The following is a 19773-nucleotide window of genomic DNA, read 5'->3' as shown; positions in this document are numbered from 1 at the left end:
CATCTTTAATGTGACCTATAAACTGTACAACTCAATTGAAAAATAAACTGATTTGGTTGTGTAAGTGTGCACACCCTGTTATAACTGGAGATGTAGCTGTGTTCAGAATTAAGCAATCACGTTCAAAATCATGATAAATAGGAGTTTGTACACACCTACCATCAATTAAAATGCCTCTGATTAGCCCCAAATAAAGTTCAGCTGTTCTAGGTCTTTCCTGATATTTTCTTAGTCGCATCCTACAGCAAAAGCCATGGACAGCAGAGAGCTTCCAAAGCATCAGAGGGATCTCATTGTTAAAAGGTATCAGGCAGGAGAAGGGTAGAAAAAGAATTTCCAAGGCGTTAGATAAACCATGGAACACAGTGAAGACAGTCATCAGGTGGAGAAAATATGTTGCAAAAGAGACATTACCAAGAACTGGACGTCCCTCCAAAATTGCTGAACAGATGAGAAGAAAACTGGTCTGGCTGCTAAGAGGCCTACAGAAACATTGAAGGAGTTGCAGGAATATCTGGCAAGTACTGGCTGTGTGGTACATGTGACAACAATCTCCCGTATTCTTCATATGTGTTGTCCATGGGGTAGAGTGGCAAGATGGAAGCATTTTCTTAAGAAGAAAAACATTCAAGCCCAGCTAAATTTTGCAAAAACACATCTGAAGTCTCTGAAAAAGCATGGTCTGATGAAACCAAGGTTGAACTTTTTGGCCATAATTCCAAAAGATATGTTTGCCGCAAAAACAACACTGCACATCACCAAAAAAAAACACCATACCCACAGTGAAGCATGGTGGTGGCAGCATCATGCTTTGGGGCTGTTTTTCTTCAGCTGGAAATGGGGCCTTAGTCAAGGTAGAGGGAATTATGAACAGTTCCAAATACCAGTCAATATTGGCACAAAACCTTCAGGCGTCTACTAGAAAGCTGAACATGAAGAGGAACTTCCTCTTTCAGCATGACAACGACTCAAAGCATACATCCAAATCAACAAAGGAATGGCTTCACCAGAAGAAGATGAAAATTTTGGAATGGCCCAGCCAGAGTCCAGACTTGAATCCATATTAAAATCTGTGGAGAGATCTGAAGAGGGCTGTGCACAGGAGATGCACTCGCAATCTGACAGATTTGGAGTGTTTTTGCCAGGAAGAGTGGGCAAATATTGCCAAGTCAAGATGTGCCATGATGATAGACTCATACCCAAAAAGACTGAGTGCTGTAATAAAATCAAAAGGTGCTTCAACAAAGTATTAGTTTAAGGCTGTACACACTTATGCAACCATTTTTATTTTTACTTCCCTCCTTTGTTGTTCAACTGAGTTGTACAGTTTATAGGTCACATTAAAAAGGTGGAAAAAGTTCTGAAATGATTTATCTTTGTCTCATTTTTTACATCACAGAAACCTGACATTTTAACAGGGTTGTGTAGACTTTTTATATTCACTGTATATTGGGAACTGTACATAAATACTAAAAAACAAAGAAAATAAGTATCTTGCACATAAAAAAGAAATATCTGAAATATGTTTTCCTCTATAGTACACAGTAGGCATTACAGCTAATAAGCTCATCACAACCAGAACATCGAAAAGACTTTGAAGGCTGGCCTCATCGTGCAATGAAGAGGATCTTGTGAAGTGTACTTGAAGCTGTCAAGCACAGAACAAGGTAGGACGTTCCACCCAGTTAAAGCTTTCAAGTTCCCAGGTAAACACTGGAGGTGTTTGAAATGAAGATTTCTTTAGTGAACTCAGCCATTTAGGTGGTACTTTTACTTCAAACTCAGCAAGTACAAGTGACTACAAAGAAAAAAGATGACAGTCTGTAGAATGAATACTCACAGGCTTGTCTTTAATGGTAGGGCTCGACACACAGAGATAGAGCTTACTATCCTCTTCAATGCAAGCATCGATCAGAGCCTGCACAGAACTTTCGTCTTGAAACAGTAGAAATGCATAGCCTAGATTAAAGGGAAATATTACCTTTAACCTTGAACAACAAATCAGTATTTTACATTACTGTCTTTAAACCATAACAAACTACATTGCCAAGAGTATGGTGCACACCAAACAGCTTCTCAAACCTTCTAAATGAGTGCTGTAATGATTCACAATGGGACGGTGATATTGTTCACATTCCAGAAATCATAGAAAATCAACAGCACATAATATGCTCAAACATGATCAATTTTTATTGGTCGCATAACAAGCAGTGCGACATTTCGGAGCTCCAACCAGTTTCCTTTTCAGACAGAGATGCCACTGTTTGCCAGAGGAAGAGTCTGGTTAGAACTCGTGTTTGGGCATATGATGTGCTGGTGATTTCAACAATTTCTGTACCTTGCAAACTCCTCAAAAGTTAAACACATACATTTATTGTGATTGCCTGCTTTAAAGAAAAAATATGATTTTTTTGTTCTCACCGTAAAATCCCTTTCTCTGAGTACATTGACAGACACAGTGGCTTCTTCTATAACCTTAACAAATAGGACACTAGGCAAAAAAAAACTTGGCACCTCCTTTGGACAGTCTTCTCTAGATATAAAACCCCCTCTCTGCTATAGGTCTCCAGTCCGTCACAAGCAGTGTCAAAGGGGAAAGCTCCCTAAATGGGTGGGTGCTGTATCAGTCAATGAACTCAGAGAAAGGGACTTTACGAGGAGTACAAAAAAATCCAGTTTTCGCTTACGTTCATTGACTGACACAGCGACTTCTTCTGTAACCGTAATGAAGCAGGGATATCTCCAAGCAGTGCCAGAATGAGGACAGGGCAACGATACAATGTAAAAAGAAAGAACCCCCAGGGCAACAAGCCAACACTCCGAACATCCCCAAAAGGAGTGCCCAGGAGCCCTAAACAGCTGCCTGCAACACTTTGCGGCCAAAACTAGCATCGGAGGATGCCAACACATTGACTTTATAGAACTTTGTAAATGTGTGCACAGACAACCAGGTTGCCACCTTGCAAACATGAGAAATAGACATCTGATGTCGGAATGCCCAGGAGGCCCTAACCCTAGTGGAGTGCACCAAAACCAAGAAGAAAGTCTCCTAGCTCTTAACAGCATACGCCTGAACAATTGTCTGCCGAATCCAACAATAAATAGTGGCAGAAGATGCCGCCAGGCCCTTCTTAAGACTATCCGTGAGGACTGACCTCCGAAAGGCAGCAGTTACAAACAAGTACACATGTATTGCACAAACCTCATCCAGGGAATGCACAGCCACCTCTTTAGGGTGCGTTGGTCGAGGACACAGTGAGGGAAGATCAATATCAAATAAAAATCTGACACCGCCTTCCGGAGAAAGGAAGGGGACGGCCAAAGCCACCTTGTCCTTGTGTAAAACCATATAAGGCGGCTTACAGGACAAGGCTGCCAACTCCGACACTCTCTAAGACGAAGTGATAGCGACAAGGCAGGCAACCTTTTGCAAATGCAAAAGCAAGGGGATTTCCCGAATGGCCTCAAATGGGAGGCCTCTGAAGAGCCAACAGCACCAAATTCAAATCCCACGGTGACAAAGGGGAGCTCACAGGAGGGACTATGTGACGAAACCCCCTGAATGAAATTACGGACCAAAGAATGCGTAGGTAAGGGCCGCTGAAAGAAAACAGCCAGAGCAGAAACTTGATCCTTGATTGTACTTAACGCAAGCCTTTGATCCATACCCCCTGGAGGAAGGCCAGACCAGGCCTTCTGTCAAAGCCAGACCAGCCCTTGAGACAGAAGATCTTTCCAAAGAGGCAGACCCCAGGGAGAATCCACCACGTCAGCGTACCACAGACGACAAGGTCAGTCCGGAGCAATGAGAATGACTGGGATCCCTTCGGCCTCCATCCTGCATAGTAGATGAGGAATCAGTCAAAGGGGTGGGAAGGCATAGATGAGAGTGTATTGCTCCCACAGTGCCACCAGCGCATCCGCTGTGTCTGCCAGGGGATCCAACAATCATGCCACTAACCGTGGAACCTTCTGAATGAGACAGGAAGCCAGAAGATCTACGTCTGGAATCCCACAGCGAATACAGAGCTGATGCAACACTTCGGGATGTATGGACTACTCGCCCTGATCAAGCATCTGAGATAATCCGCTTGCCAGTTTTTGACACCTGGAATGTGTACGGCGGACACAGCCAGAACAAACCTCTTCGCAGAACGTGACATGCATCCAATGCCACTGCTGCACTTCTTGTGCCCCCCTGATGATTGACATACGCCACCACAGTGGTGTTGTCCAACTGAATCCTGGTTGGCAGACCCGACAGACAGTCTGTCCAATGCATCAGTGACAGCCTGATCTCCCGAAGCTCCAGGATACTGATGGGTAAATGAACTTCCCACGGAGTCCATTGACCCTGAGTAGAGTCTGCTCCCAGGACTCCTCCCCAGCCTGACAGGGAGGAAAGACTTTCCATTCCGTAGAGCCGGAGACCTCATCCACCCGAAGAAGGGAGGCCCTCGTCAACCATTCCTGGTGAATCCAAAAGGTCCAAGAAGGCGGAAGCCCTGTTTAATTTCCTTTGGTTTTCTCTCTGTAGTGATCTTGTATGAAACTGGGCATACAGAACTGCTTCGAAAGTAGCCACCATCAAGCCTAACACCCACATGCAAAGATGCAGAGAGGGCCACCTGCAAGCCAGGAGTTGCCAAACCGTCAACCGGAGCTTCAACAATTTCTCAGACAGAAGGAACACCATGGCCAGCTCCGAATCGAGAATCAGCCCCAGATACTCCAGACGCCTGGACAGAGTCAACCCGACTTCCTGAGGTTCAGGATTCACCCGAAGTCCCATAGAAAACGCATGGTGATCTCCATAGTGTAATAGCGAGGAGCGAGTCTCTGCACACAGGAGCAAATTGTCCAGGTAGCCAATCATTGTGATCCCCCGTTCTCTCAATAAGACCAGGACTGGAGCTAGGACCTTGGGTAAACACCCGAGGTTCAGAGGCCAGACCAAAGGGCAACACCACATACTGATAATGCGTGTCCCAGATGGCAAAACGAAGGAAGCGCTCATGCACCTTGCAAATGGGGATGTGCTGGTAAGTGTCCTTGATGTCCAAGGAGGCCAGGAAATTACCCTGGTGGAGGGAGGGCACCACTGAACTTGAACTTGTGAACCTGCAGAAAGACATTCAGGGCCTTGAGGTCCAGGATTGGGCAAACCCCGTCCGCCTTGGGAACAGTGAACAGGTTGGATGATAAGCTGTAAAAATGCTTCAAATTGGGTACTGTGATAACCACTCCACAGAGCAGCAGATCCTGCACAACCCCATACATGGCTTGCAAGCGACCTGGTGAAAACCACAGATTGCAGGGAAAAAAATCTGTCCGGCAGATGGGAATGAAACGCTATCTTGTATCCTGATAGAATGATCTTGTGAACCCACTTGTGAATGTGGGAGGTCCAGGGGCCCGGAAACCTGTAAAGACGCCCCCCCCTCTCGAAGCGGGTGGGGGCAAACCTTCATGCTTATCCGTGCGCTTGGAGGACTTCTGGAGCCAGGGATGCTTGGTGCCACTTGCGGGGGCCTTAAAGGGCCTGGAGCCTTTGGCTTCAGAGCCAGAGGGATGAAAAATGCATTCATGTGCCGTAAACATGGTCCCAACGTCTGACGAGGTTCCTTCCCCTTCTTGGCCTGAGGGAGGAAGGTACTCTTGCCCCCTGTAAGGTTCTTGATGATGTCTTCCAGGGTAGCACCAAAAAGTCGGTCACCCAGAAAAGCCAGAGCCTTCTTGGAGGTCTGGCCCACCAACCAACACTTGAGCCAAAGGACCCACCACAGAGCACAATGGTTGAGACGGGCAGTTTGGAAAGAAGAGGAGATGCATCAAAGGTGGCGTCACAAATGTACTTTAAGCTCTGGATCAACTGGTCTGCCAGCTCCACATAAGCTTAGGGGAACTGACTAGATGTCCAGCCTTGTCGTAGAGCTTTGGCCCATTCTGTCAGTGTCTGGGAGACCAAGGCTGTAGCCAAACACTGGCCTAAGTGCCAATCCGAACATTAAACCTGCGGTCCACAGGGTCATTAAATGAAGGGGATTCCTCCACAGGAATCAACGTGGTCTTGTTAAGCCTGGAGATGGGAGGATCACCCACCGTCGGAGATGTCCGCTTCTTAAGCAGGGCCTCCTCAAAGGAATAACGCACAGCGAAGTGTTTGGAAAACACAAAGTGATGCTTGGCCTACTCTAATCCTTATAAACAAATTTGTCAAAATATTTGGGGTAAGGAAAAACCTTAGCAGCCTGAACTGTCTCGTGAGTATCAAAAGGAACAGTTATCACATCAGCTGACCCCGCAGGGTCCTCAATCTTTAGCATTTCATGCATTGAATCAATCCCTTCTCCTGTGTGGTAACAGAGGCAGAGGACCCGTCCTCCTCATCCAAGGAGAGAGTGAAAGACCGACCCCAAGGGAGGACTCACCACATTCCCACCTGTCCATCCCACACAGCGTGTGTGTTGAGCCCTGCCTCCACAAGCCCAAGGGAATCCCCGCTGTGGGCTATGGGAAAATGGCCACCAAGGACCTCCATCAGCTGGCCTCCATCACTTGACAGCCACACAGACCTCACCAAAAATGGCCACTGGCCGAAAATTCTCCAGCAAAAAAATGGCTGCTGTGTTTGGCACTAGAGGCCAAAAACCTCCAAGAAAATGGCCACTGTGGCTACAATAACATGGCCGCTGGCCATCCCAGCCACATGCAGCACACCCTGCACCCCCCGATTCAGGCAGGCCTGCAAACAATGGACGCCTTCCCCCACAGCAGGACAGGGCCCCCTCCAGCCCCAGAGGGAAAGAGAGAAAGCCCACACTACCGGGGTCCAGCCAGGAATGAGGTACCCGAGCTAAGCCCACACCCTTTCCAGGGCGCTGGTGCATGAAGGGGGGGAGGGAGGTGAGTGGGATGTGTTGGGTGAGAAGGGACCCCGCAGTACCGACCACCCCAGGGAGCACCCGTGCCCTGTACTGCGTCCTGGACAGGAGGGGAGGGGGGGACTGTCAGCCATGGGTACACTTATACAGACTAAAAGCGCCCAGTCATATGCGTCCCCGTGAGGCATTTAACTTGCTGGCCACCCCAGTTCCTGGGGCATAGTCACAGCTGACCGAGTGAGCACGGAGCTGGTGTGGTCTGCGTGCGCTCTGCGATCAGACTGGGGTGACCACTGGACCTAGATTATCCAGCCCGTTGCCCAGCCCATGGAACCACAAGTCCCAGCAAAACTTTACATCCATATTCCTGAAACAGTAGGCAGAAAAGACTGGAGACCTATAGCAGAGAGGGGGTTTTATACCCAGAGAGGACTGCCCATAGAAGGCCCCAAGTCTTTTTTTTTGTGTCCTACTCCTGTAGGTGGGGCTAAAAAATCCTGCTTCATTAAGGTTACAGAAGAAGCCACTGTGTCCATCAATGAACGTAAGAGAAACAACAATTTTATCTCTTTTAGGTATTCACCATCCTCACATAGCTTAACTCCAGGTTTCTTGTGATAGATGCACTCACTGGGAGCGCTGTATTAACTGTACGTAGCATCAACTACATACTGTATCCAGCGCCATGTTCCAGCAATGGTATGGGGACTTCCCATCCTGCTCCCGGAACAAAATCAAGTCAGGTTGCACACTGCTTAGCCATTACAGGATTTTCTTATTTCATTAATGAATACAGGGCATAGGTGGAGAGATGGGCAGATGACATTACTAGCTTCACCTTAGCCAATCAGAAGCCTTGTATTCACTGATGAAATGCAAGGTTTCCTGTGAATAGCTCAACTAGACTTAATTTTATTCTGGGAGCAGGAGAGGAGTCCTCATCCTACTGCCGGAAAACAGATGCAGACAGTTCTTTAGCTTATGCTACATGCAGTTTATATAGCATTCCCAGCATGCACGTTTTAGGGAAGCAAACAGTTCATTAAGACCAGCTTGGTCCAAACAAACTAACTATTTAAAATCACAAGAAACCTGGAAGTTGTGCTTTAAAGTTGAACTCCAGGCATAAAAACGTTTATTTAAATATACATTAAAAAATAGCCACAAAGAATCTAAATCCACTTTGTGTGCATCTAATGCCTTTGCAGACCCATTGTATACAATAATGTAGCAGTGACATCAGCACTATGCCGTACATAGCCCATGCAGAGAGCAGAGCTGTGGGAGGGGCCCAGCAGTTCCCACCCACTAAAGGCTGCCTGTACAAAAACTACAGGAGAGGGCAGATACAAGACCAGTCACCGTGCACAAAAAGCAGCAGCAGTTACTGGTCTTTATCACAGGAAACTCCTGTACAGCGGTAATGTTCACACTAAATTACTGACAGATCTGAAAGAAATATACAAAGCAAACTAATATTTGAATAAGAATACACATGCCTCTTGTATTTAGACAATGATTGCCCATCCCATCCCAGAGTTTAGTTTTACAGTAAAGTTGACACAAAAATGAGCAGTTAAAATAAGTATAAAAATTAGACGCAAATCTTGACTTTTTTCAGCAAAGTTAGGTTGGGGTCTGCCTATCAAGCCTTATTACTAATCCTTTTATATGATGGTTAGTATCACTGACCAAAAGGAAGCAGTGAGGCATTGGGCCAAGTTCCATATTTACAGAAAAATGTACAGATTTGCATATAATTTCATCTATCTATATTTTTGGATCTACTGATCAATTGGACATGTGGCTTTCGCAGAAGGAAACCACTGCATCTGCATTTTGATCTGCACATGTTCAGATAGAACTCGTTAAGTTTCTCACAGATTTGACATTACGTCTTATGCCATTACCTCTGTCAGCCTATATCTATAAAACTCACAAAGCACCAATAAATCTTCAGAAATGAGCTTCAACACCAGTCACTGGTCACTATATTTAGCTTACCTTTGGGAGGAAAGTAAGATTTGCTTTCTGCTTTGTGTGGCCAATCAACAATCAAAGGGCCAAACCGGCGAAAACTAGCAGTGATTTCATCTGAAACAAACCATATAGATACAATAAACATTATTGAATACAAATACTATACTGTATGTTCTCAAAGCTAAATGAATACCTGTATGGAATATTTACAAAGCAACAGCATGGCCTTAAATAATGCAGTGCACAGCATACAGTTACCCATAGCTTTATACTGTATATACATATTATATTCAACCCACCACATTTTGTTTTGTAGCAGACCACATTGTCAGCCAAATCTAAGCAGCACAATAGGTTCTAAAATGCCAAATCTTCGATCCTACCAATATGTGGGACAATAAATCCCATGTACATTCCCCACCTAACTATGCTAGTCTCAGGTGAAAACTCCAGGATTAATATATTCCTTGCTTCTCTGCTTTGTGAGTCATGTGCAGGTCACATGCCGACATATTACACATGTACACCTTTGTTCAAGGTTAAGTGGCTCAACGAATAGGGAAGGAAGAACTTTCAAAAGTCTGCCTGCAGTGTCAGACACCATATTTTTAACCTAAGGCAAATCATGTGGATTGTTGTGACTTATTATTATGATACTGTTTTCTGGATGGCATTGGCAGTTCATTTTATACACTTCAAGTAAAGTTTGTACAAAACAAACAAAGAAAAAGCTGTGTGATGCACTGAATTGCACACCACACAGCCCCCTACCACAGGCAAGAACGGACAGCTGCCAAAAGGGTAAAGCGCTCCGGCAACTGTCCGTTATAACGTGAATTCAGCCTAAAACTGCACCCAGACTCAGCAGCTCCTGCAGGTCTCAGCAGCAGTCAGCCAACAATAGGTCACTATTAGAAGTGATCTGTTTCTGTACAGCTGCATGGGACTGAATCAAACACATGTCCCATGAAGAAGAAAAATAAAAATATACATAGTGTAAATGCTCACGTTAGTCAACACAATGTCATTCAAATTTTTATTTACTGCAAATAACTGCATATGAAAAAGTCATTGTTACACTACTTAGTGCCTAGGTTAACACAACCTAATTTTACCTTAAGGTTACGCTAACAATTAAGGCCCCTTTCACACAGGTAGACCGATCGGGTCCGCCTGTTTGTTTTTCACTTGGACCCGATCAGACTATCCATTGTGCTCTATGAGGAGGCGGATGTAAATGGACACGTTTATGGACATACAGAGGACGCTCAGGAGTGAGCCTGCATGAGTAACCACTTAGCAAATGGCTTGCTATGGGGGAAACTTATAAAAGGGGAGGAGCCAGGTGCACTGGCAAGGGACCCCAGAACAGGAAGATCGGGGCTACTTTGTGCAAAATCATTACACAGAGAAGGTAATTAACAGATGTTTTGCTATTGTTTAAAAACATAGCTGAACCTTTACAATCACTTTAATGTATCTATGCTATTCCATATATCCCATCTAACAGTATCTGTGCCTGGAGGTGAGTTTTTTTTTTGTTGCTTGCACTTATATCACAGCTCTCTAGAAATCCCTAGATAGCAGCTGTAAACTTTGTAAAAAAGCAACTTTCCCTTCAGAAATCTGAACTGCAGTCTGTGTCTTTGTTCAGTCTTCCTGGGTACAAACTGCACTGTGTATTGGCTGGAGTTAGCCAATGGAAAAACATTTTCCAAATCGGGAAAAGCAGAATGATGTCAACAAAAAGGGACCTTTCTTTTATTTTTTAAATTTACTTGCAATGTGACTCTGAACTTTCAAGTGACTAGTCAGTTCCCTAGCACAGCCTCCTCCCTCCTACCAAGTGATAGCCTTTTACTCTTGTGGAAGTGTCTAATTACTTGTCTGTGTTGGCAAGCATCTCTTACCTTCATAACTCTTTATGAAGCTGCCATGTGAGGAGTGAAGTGCAATACTGTAGTGTCACTTGAGTGACAATTCTGAGTCTGCGGAAGCTGCTGACATCACATCCGAGATGCTAGCACACAACAGCAGTCTCAGGACAATATGGTAGCATATATCCTCTGGCAGCAGGATCTCTCATTTTTTTTGTTAATTAAATGTACACTTTACTTTATATGCAGCTTAATCATGTTAGTGCCAACCTGTTTCCCTCTCTCCTCCATGCACCTGCAACAAATGCTCACAAAACCTGGCAATAATAGCTCACGGTTGTATCAAAGCAAGAGAGCTATACTGTAAGGCCCTATAAACACATTTGCATTTTACATGCTTAACCACTAGCCTACAGGGCAGTTATACCCCCTTCCTGCCCAGGCCAATTTCCAGCTCTCAGCGCTGTCACACTTTGAATGACAATTGCACGGTCATGCAACACTGTACCCATATGAAATTTTTGTCATTTTTTTTGACAGATAGAGCTTTATTTTGGTGGTATTTAATCACCTCTGGGTTTTTTTTTCTTAAACAAACCAAAAACCACTGAAAATTTAGAAAAAAAAAGTTTTTCCTTAGTTTTTGTTATAACATTTTGTAAATAAGTGATTTTTCTCCATCACTGATGTGCGCTAATGAGGCTGCAGTGATGGGCACTGATAGGCTGCACTGATAGGCAGCACTGATATATGACACTGATAGGCGGCACTGAATGGCACTGTTAGGCGGCACTGACTGGCACTGATAGGCGGCACTGACTGGCACTGATAGGCGGCACTGATTGGCATTGATAGGTGGCACTGACTGGCACTGATGGATGACACTGAAAGGCAGCTCAGATGGGCACTGATATGTGGCATTGATGTGGCACTGGCACTGTTCAGCACTGACAGCTCGCACTGATGGACACTGACAGGTGGCACTTCTGGGGCCACACTGATCATCAGGGCACACTGATCATCCGTGCGCTGATGATCAGTGTACATGTCCTCTCCGCGGAATGTCGATTACCGACTCTCCTCTCGAGCTGTCAGCATGACAGCTCATGAGGAGAGAAATGCCGATAACCAGCATTTCCCTGTTTACATGTGATCAGCTGTGATTGGACACAGCTGATCACATGACTGAGCGGACATCTTCGGCTCTTTCCGTGGATCGGTGGTCCGCTGTGTCCGAGGGACACGGCGCACCGCCGATCGCCGCGCGCTCCCTGAGCTGTGCATGCGCGGTGAGAATGGGAGGACGTCATATGACGTCCTCCCAGAATGAGAGAACTACCTTGCGCCCGTCATTGGACTATATGGCGGGTGGTAGGTGGTTAAGGTGCAGTGCATTGAAAAAAAAAAAAAAATCATGTTTGCTACATTTTTGATGATCTTTTATCATAATTCATGTTATATAAAGTTCAATGGTAATGTATCTAAAATGCATGTAACACACATGCCACATAGATGCAAATCAAGCCAAATGATATATATATTGATGCAGGGGTGGAAATGGCAGAGCTATTCCTATTCAAAAGATGGCTGCCAGTGCTCACAGAAAACACCAATGATGTCATGTTGTTTTTTTATTTACAAAGCAGAAACACAATGTAATAATGTGCAACAAAGCACTGATTCAGCACTGATTTTATCCCTGTATACCCAACAGTGTCCTCCCCAGTCTGTAAAAATCCTAGTATGTCTTCTCTGCTAAAAGCTGACAGCTATTTGTAGTAAAATTCACAGCTTAAGACTAGGTTTACAAAATGTGGCTGTGCTTGCCAGCCCTCTGAAAAGCCATCCAAAGTGGATGGCTTTTCAGAGGCACTTGGCAGGCAGTGCAGGGGAGATATCATGTGCATTGCACTAACTTTTTAAAAGAGATTTGTCGCTGTCGCACATTGATTAACCTCCCTGGAGGTATTCCCGAGTGTAGCTCGGGGTTAACTTTCAGTGCCAGAAGCGGTAACCCTGAGCTACACTCGGGAATACCCTGCAGCGCTTCTCCAGTGATCCCTGTATCACTTACCTTGTCCTGCGCTCCTGCGATGTCCCCCCTGCAGCGTCCCCAACCTTGTCCTCCGGCCAATGCCAGCATCCGTCTTCTGGGTTCCGTTCCCTGCGAGCGTCGGGACGTACAGAGACGGAACCGGAGGGAAATTCGAAAATGTCAAAATGTGACATTCACTCAATACACTAAAATCACATAGTAAAACATTACTGTATCAAACCATTTCACATACATTTTGTCCCTAGTGCTTTGTCCTGTGCCCTGCCTGCATTTTTACTGTTCTTTCTGCCTGGAAACTGAGAAAAGTCCATGGCATCCAAAAATCGTCCCTTTAGGTTAAAAGCGGTTTTAGACCAGCTAGAGAACAGTGATAGTAAATTAGAACCACTTGCAGAATTGAGTGATAATGATTCGTGGGGAAATTTGTCATCAGACACTGAAAACGATTTTGCGACTTTGCTCAGTGATGTGCGAACTTGGTGCTCTATTTCAAATTTCAGTGTTTTTGGTTTGATTATATTATTGAATTCAATTTATTATTATTATATTTTTTTTATGATTATTTATTATATTATAATTTATGATTTTGTGCTTCAAATTTTATCATACCCAGGATGTTTACTAGACTCTTGTTCGGACAGATTTCAGTGAGTTATTCCTAAGAATTACAGGCCTACAATAAAAGAACAACAAATTTCCATTGAAAATAATGTACCGCTTTGAGCACAGAAATACTGACATAATCAGACCGCTAGGGAGGTTAAGATTCAGCAGTGTTTCAACTCGGTGGCAAAACTGCAAGCAACAGTGGCTCTTAATGCATTGCTATCAAATGTTTCTCAAATCGCTGAAGAAGAGTGATTTATAGCAGAGCACAACCCAATGCTGGTGAAGTATCGCCAGCGATTCTAACAATTAAAAGGCTAACTGCATGACTGGGATTAGCGATTTGTAGCAGCGATTAACTTCTGCTACAAAATCACCCACTTGAAATCAGCCATTAAAGTGTAACTGACATAAATTTTGATTACAATTGTCTGGCCAAACAACAAAAATGGAGAACTATTTCAAACAAGCTCTTTAGTTTCATGGTTGCCTTGCCAGCGTTTTCACCCTCCTGAGATATGGGAATTCCATTAACAAGGGCAAATTAGATTTTGAAATCTCCAGATACATTAATGAAGCCTTTTCTTGCCATTTCGTCTAACCTGCTAATCAGGTAGAACAAATACAGTCTCTGCTATTATATACACACAAAAGACATTCTAGCATTTGCTTTTCCAAGAAGGAGAAAGCTGTGATGTTAGCGCTGCTTTACTATGGGGAAAAATAAAGTGAAGACGTATTGTGTTTAATCAACTTAAAAACCATTCAAATGTAATTGTTATGTATTTTTTCCACAGCCAGAAAAATATACAAAAGATTGCTGAACTAAAGTATTTCTAAAACAAGCTATCCTATCTCTAGGCATAAGGATGCAAATAAGTGCTATTTTAAGGACATAACCACGCATAACAGATGACTCAGTTTTAGAAGAATTCTGACCGGTCTTATGTGCAAACTTCTTAAAGCAAACCTGTGATTTGTCCGTTTGTAGCTTTACAGGTTTGCAGCAGAGTGTATACAATCCCTCACAATAGACTTTTCTTATTTGCTCCCTTTTGGTTTTTTAAATATACAATTGAAGCATTTTCTTATGTCTCTCTGATGGGTGCAAAAAAAAAAAATCATATCAGAAACGTAGAGCTGTCATGTGCAACTCCCTATGTTGGATAAAGGAGTCCCATTTGTTTTTTCAGTTCTTATCTCAGACTACAGAAATTTTAGAGTCTATGTCTTGAATTTAACAGAATGGGAGGGTTTGAATAGTTTAGCAAAAAAAAAAAAATGGCCAGGACTGCCACCACGCAGTCCACAAATAAATGCTGCGTTTGCCAGCCCACAGCAGTACTTAAGAGTTTAGCGTATTCTATATACAGCAGTTACATAGTTAATCAGGTTGAAAAAATACAAGTTCCTAGTTCAACAAATACATTTCTAGCAGATCAACAAATGGATAAAACATAGGTAAAATGTGCATGTATTGCAGAGATTTACAGACTTTTTTTTCCATTTCACCCTCATATATACTTTAACCCCACCCCCTACCATCCCAACAAAAAATACATGTGACAGCACTGAGCCAATCGGCACCATCTCTGGGGAGTTCATAGCCCTGTTTGAGCTATGACTCCAGTGACTCATAGCTTACAGAAGACTTGCTTTTCACTTTTGACAGCTGAAACAAGTGGTGGTGGAAGAAAACTATGTGTGTCTGTGGAGGTCTACATTCAGGTGAACCTGTTCTTCTGCCTGGCTGTCAGGGATTTCAGGGCTCGCCGCAGCGCACGGGTCTGTGCATGCACAGATTGCCTAGGCGCACCAATGTGCAGGCACTAGGACCTGGGCGTCCGCGACGGCAATTGCGGCCACGCATGCGCGCACACGGGCGTGCGCCTGGCACCAATGACGGCGCACCCTATTTAAACCAGCCATGCAATGATCAGGTTGCCGTAAGGTCTAGTTCCCTGTACATCTGTTCCTGTGAGAAGTTACCTAGTTGCCGACCCTGCCTGACCCTGATTCCTGTTGACCGTCTCCTGCTCTGATCCCCGGCTCGTCCCTGACTACTCTTCTGTCTACTCCTATGCTGTTTGACCTCCTGTTGCTGAACCTTGGCTCGTGACCCGTTTACTCTTTGCCCGCTGCTCTGTACCGATCTGCCTCCACTGTTACCGACCTGGCTTGTCTGACCACGCAATACTCCATACTGTCATCCATCCATCCCGCACGGATCCAGTTACTACTGTCCGGACCTACCAGCCCCTTCACATCAGGCTCTCCCCTGGCACATACCCTCGGTGGACCCCTCTACCACAGTTGGGTGCACTCAGGGGCCGCGACCTGGTCTCAGTCTTGCGCCAAGTCCATCCCCACCATCAGGGGCTCTGGTGAAAAGGCAGACTGGGGCTTAGACTCCGCGCCCTGGGGAATCCCATTCTGTGGGTCACTAGAGATCCCGCCGGGCAGTGCCTGACAGTACCTTACGGCCATGACTGAGCCTGGAAGGGGATCTTCCCCTTTGGATGACATATGCCAACACCTGGTGGCACTCACCCAAGGGGTTAAAACCCTACAGGAGGATAACACATATCTGGAGGGTCGCATTCAGACATTAGCCTCACCAACATCCCCGGCCAGGAACCCCGGGGAACCTCCTGTGGGAGCAGTGGTCTCAATACCCCCACCGGAACCCCGTGTACTCACACCGGAACGTTTCAGTGGGGAAGCAGGCCATGTGGTGCGTTCCTGTCCAGCCAAGCTAGGTAAGTGTGCCTCTGTTTTTTCTGCTGTAGCTCCTAATGGTCCTAGTAACACAAATTATCTAGCCGTGCCTATTTCTCCCCAGCTTCCTGGAAGAACCGTGTCAGCAACGGCACTTGTTGTCTCTGGAGCATGTAGCTGCTTCATAGATTTAGACTTTGCAGCCCAGCAGCAGATTCCCCTACAAACCAAGGAATGTGGGTTGAATATCTTCCTGGCCGATGGGTCCCGTATTAGGCCTAGTAGACCTTGAAACCCCACCTATCTGCACTACAGTGGAGGCCCACCACCAGCAATTCCTTGGCCTGGATGCCATTGCATCCCCCTTGTTTCCAATTATCCTGGGGCTCCCTTGGTTACGAGCCCATGACCCCCAGATTAATTGGAAGGCGGGGTCAATTCAGTTCCAGTCACCCTACTGCCAAAAGTATTGTTTCCCCAAGACTTCCCCAGCTCCGCAGGCCTTATTGTGTGTGGATGCGGATGCAGAACTGACTCAAGTCATTCCCTCTGCCTACCATAGTTACCTGGATGTGTTTAGTAAGGGGGGTGCAGATATTCTTTCCCCGCACCGAGCCTATGATTGCCCAATTGACCTTCTCCCGGGGTCCGAAATCCCTTTTAGGCGGATATTTCCCTTGTCAGAGCGGGAGCTGGGGGTACTGAAAGAATACATAGACGAAAACCTCCGTAAGGGGTTTATTTGTCCCTCCACATCACCAGCTGGGGCTGGTATTTTCTTTGTGGAGAAAAAGGACAAATCCCTAAGACCCTGTGTAGATTACCGGGAATTGAATAAAATAACGTTTAAAAATCGCTACCCTCTTCCCTTGGTCCCTGAACTGTTCCAAAGACTAAAGTCGTCTTCTGTCTTTACCAAACTGGATTTGAGAGGTGCTTATAATTTAGTCCATGTCAGAGAGGGAGACGAGTGGAAGACAGCATTCCGTACCAGGTTTGGACACTTCGAGTACCTGGTCATGCCCTTTGGGCTATGTAATGCACCCGCCACCTTCCAGCACTTCATAAATGACGTGTTCAAGGACTATTTGGATGTCTTTGTCGTCGTCTACTTAGACGACATTCTGATTTTCTCCCCATCCCTGGAGGTACATAGAGGTCAAGTGAGGAGCATGTTGGAGCGACTTCGCCAACACGGGCTGTATGCCAAGGCAGAAAAGTGCAGTTTTGAACAGTGCAGCATTTCGTTTTTGGGACTGACCATCTCCACCACAGGAGTGGCCATGGATCCACAGAAAATGTCGGCCATCTTGGATTGGCCAGTTCCCACCGATAAAAAGGGTATCCAGCGGTTCATTGGCTTTGCCAATTTTTATAGAAAGTTCATCAAGACCTTTTCTGGTCTGGTGTCCCCTATCACCCAACTCACAAGGCAGAGGGTTCGCTTCCAGTGGACACCTGAAGCGCAGGTAGCATTTGAGTCATTGAAGAAATTATTCACCGCAGCTCCTATCCTGAGCCACCCGGATCCTTCTTTACCCTATATCCTGGAGGTGGACACATCCGAGAACGCAGTAGGGGCAGTCCTGTCTCAAAGGAAGGGCATCAAGGAGCTCATGCACCCGGGGGCCTTCTTTTCTAGAAAACTTACCACAGCGGAAAGGAACTATGATATCGGGGATCGGGAACTCTTAGCGATCAAGGTGGCACTAGAGGAGTGGAGGTACCTGCTAGAGGGGGCTATACACCCAAGCTTAATCTTCGCTCCCCGCATGTTTGAGGACCCTGAAGAGATCCCCATACCTGACACCATTCTGTCTACAGGGAATTTCCTAGTCCTCCAATCCGAGCTCCGTTCCAAGTTGCAAACTGCATCCGTAGGAATGCCAAGTCCACCCGGTGTTCCTTTACAGAGCAGGGAGGGACTTTTGTGGAAGGAGGGTCAGATCGTGGTACCCAAGGAAGCCCGTACCTTGGTCCTGGGCTATTGCCCCGATCATCCATTGGCAGGGCATTTCGGAGTACGTAAGACCCTAGAACTGTTACAACGCATGTTCTGGTGGCCAAATATGGTCAAAGATTGTGAAGTATATGTTAAAACTTGTGCCATTTGCCAGAGAAACAAGCCCACCAGAAACAAGGCCTGGGGTCTACTACGACCTCTACCGATACCCGACAGGCCATGGAGAATGATCTCTATTGACTTTATTGTGGAACTTCCACCCTCTCAAGATCACACGGCAATCTTTGTGATCGTGGATCGCCTGTCTAAAATGGCCCATTTCGTACCATTAAAAAACACGCCTATGGCCCTTGAGACAGCATGAGTTTTTATTAAGGAGATAGTAAGGCTCCATCGAATTCCCAAGGATATTGTTTCGGACCGGGGGGTTCAGTTCACGTCTAAATTCTGAAGGGCCCTATGTGAAACCCTAGGAATTAAGCTGCCCTTTTCATCAGCATATCACCCACAGACTAATGGCCAGACTGAACGGACGAATCAAACCCTAGAACAGTACCTCAGATGCTACACCACCTTTCTCCAAGATGACTGGTTGACGCTCCTGCCGCTGGCAGAGTTCGCATACAACAATGCGAGTCATTTCACTACTAAGCAATCCCCGTTTTTTGCGAATTATGGGTTTCACCCCATATTCTTGCCGGATCTGATTCCGGAGATCACGGTTCCTGCTACGCAGGATATGTTAAATTTTTTTTCTTCCAACAACAAGGTGTTACAAAAGGCAATGGCGAAAGCCCAGGATGATAATAAGAGGGCTTTTGATAGGAAGAGGGGAATTAAGCTTTCGTGAGAATTCGTGGGAACCGGCCCCAAACATCCATGTTCCAAGACTTGTTCGGGAATTTTTCTGAAACCAGCCACAGAAAAGGGGTCAGTTGGACATCTGGAGGCTGCCCGTGGGGGGGCAATGTCAGGGATTTCAGGGCTCGCCGCAGGGCGCACGGGTCTGCAAATGCGCAGATTGCCTAGGCGCACCAATGTGCAGGCTCTAGGTCCTGGGCGTCTGCGGCGGCAATTGCAGCAACGCATGCGCACTCGTGCACGCGCCTGGGACCAATGACGGCACAGGGCGCACTATTTAAGCCAGCCATGCAATGACTGGTTGATCTAGTTCCCTGTCCATCTGTTCCTGTGAGAAGTTACCTAGTTGCTGACCCTGCCCTCCTGCTCTGATCCCCGGCTCGTCCCTGACTACTCTTCTGCCTACTCCTATGCTGTTTGACCTCCTGTTGCTGAACCTTGGCTCGTGACCCGTTTACTCTTTGCCCGCTGCTCTGTTCTGATCTGCCTCCACCGTTACCAACCCGGCTTGACTGACCACCCAATACTCCATACTGTCATCCATTCATCCCGCACGGATCCAGTTACTACTGTCTGGACCTGCCAGCCCCTTCACATCAGGCTCTCCCCTGGCACATACCCTCGGCGGACCCCTCTACCACAGTTGGGTGCACTCAGGGGTCGAGACCTGGCCTCAGTCTTGCGCCAAGTCCATCCCCACCATCAGGGGCTCTGGTGAAAAGGCAGACTGGGGCTTAGACTCCGCGCCTGGGGGAATCCCGTTCTGTGGGTCACTAGAGATCCCGCCGGGCGGTGCCTTACACTGGCATAGACAAAACAGATATGACT

The 19773-nt window shown here is 46.0% G+C and overlaps 1 protein-coding gene across 2 annotated transcripts in view; it reads right to left on the bottom strand.

The window, feature by feature from the left end:
- The window catches only part of CPEB4 (cytoplasmic polyadenylation element binding protein 4), a 146506-nt gene that overhangs the window by 14078 nt on the left and 112655 nt on the right, over positions 1-19773 (bottom strand). For both annotated transcript variants that reach the window (XM_089672995.1, XM_089672996.1), the window contains 2 exons: positions 8889-8978; positions 1841-1959 (listed from right to left, as the gene is read on the bottom strand). In XM_089672995.1, coding sequence (XP_089529121.1) covers positions 1841-1959; positions 8889-8978 — 209 coding nt within the window. The remainder of the gene's footprint in view (positions 1-1840; positions 1960-8888; positions 8979-19773) is intronic.

The sequence above is a fragment of the Staurois parvus genome, unplaced genomic scaffold (genome assembly GCF_062004578.1).
Source record: "Staurois parvus isolate SC_StPar_1 unplaced genomic scaffold, SC_StPar_1.0 ptg000133l, whole genome shotgun sequence".
Lineage (NCBI taxonomy): Eukaryota > Metazoa > Chordata > Amphibia > Anura > Ranidae > Staurois > Staurois parvus.
This window is presented reverse-complemented; position numbering and strand designations above follow the sequence as displayed.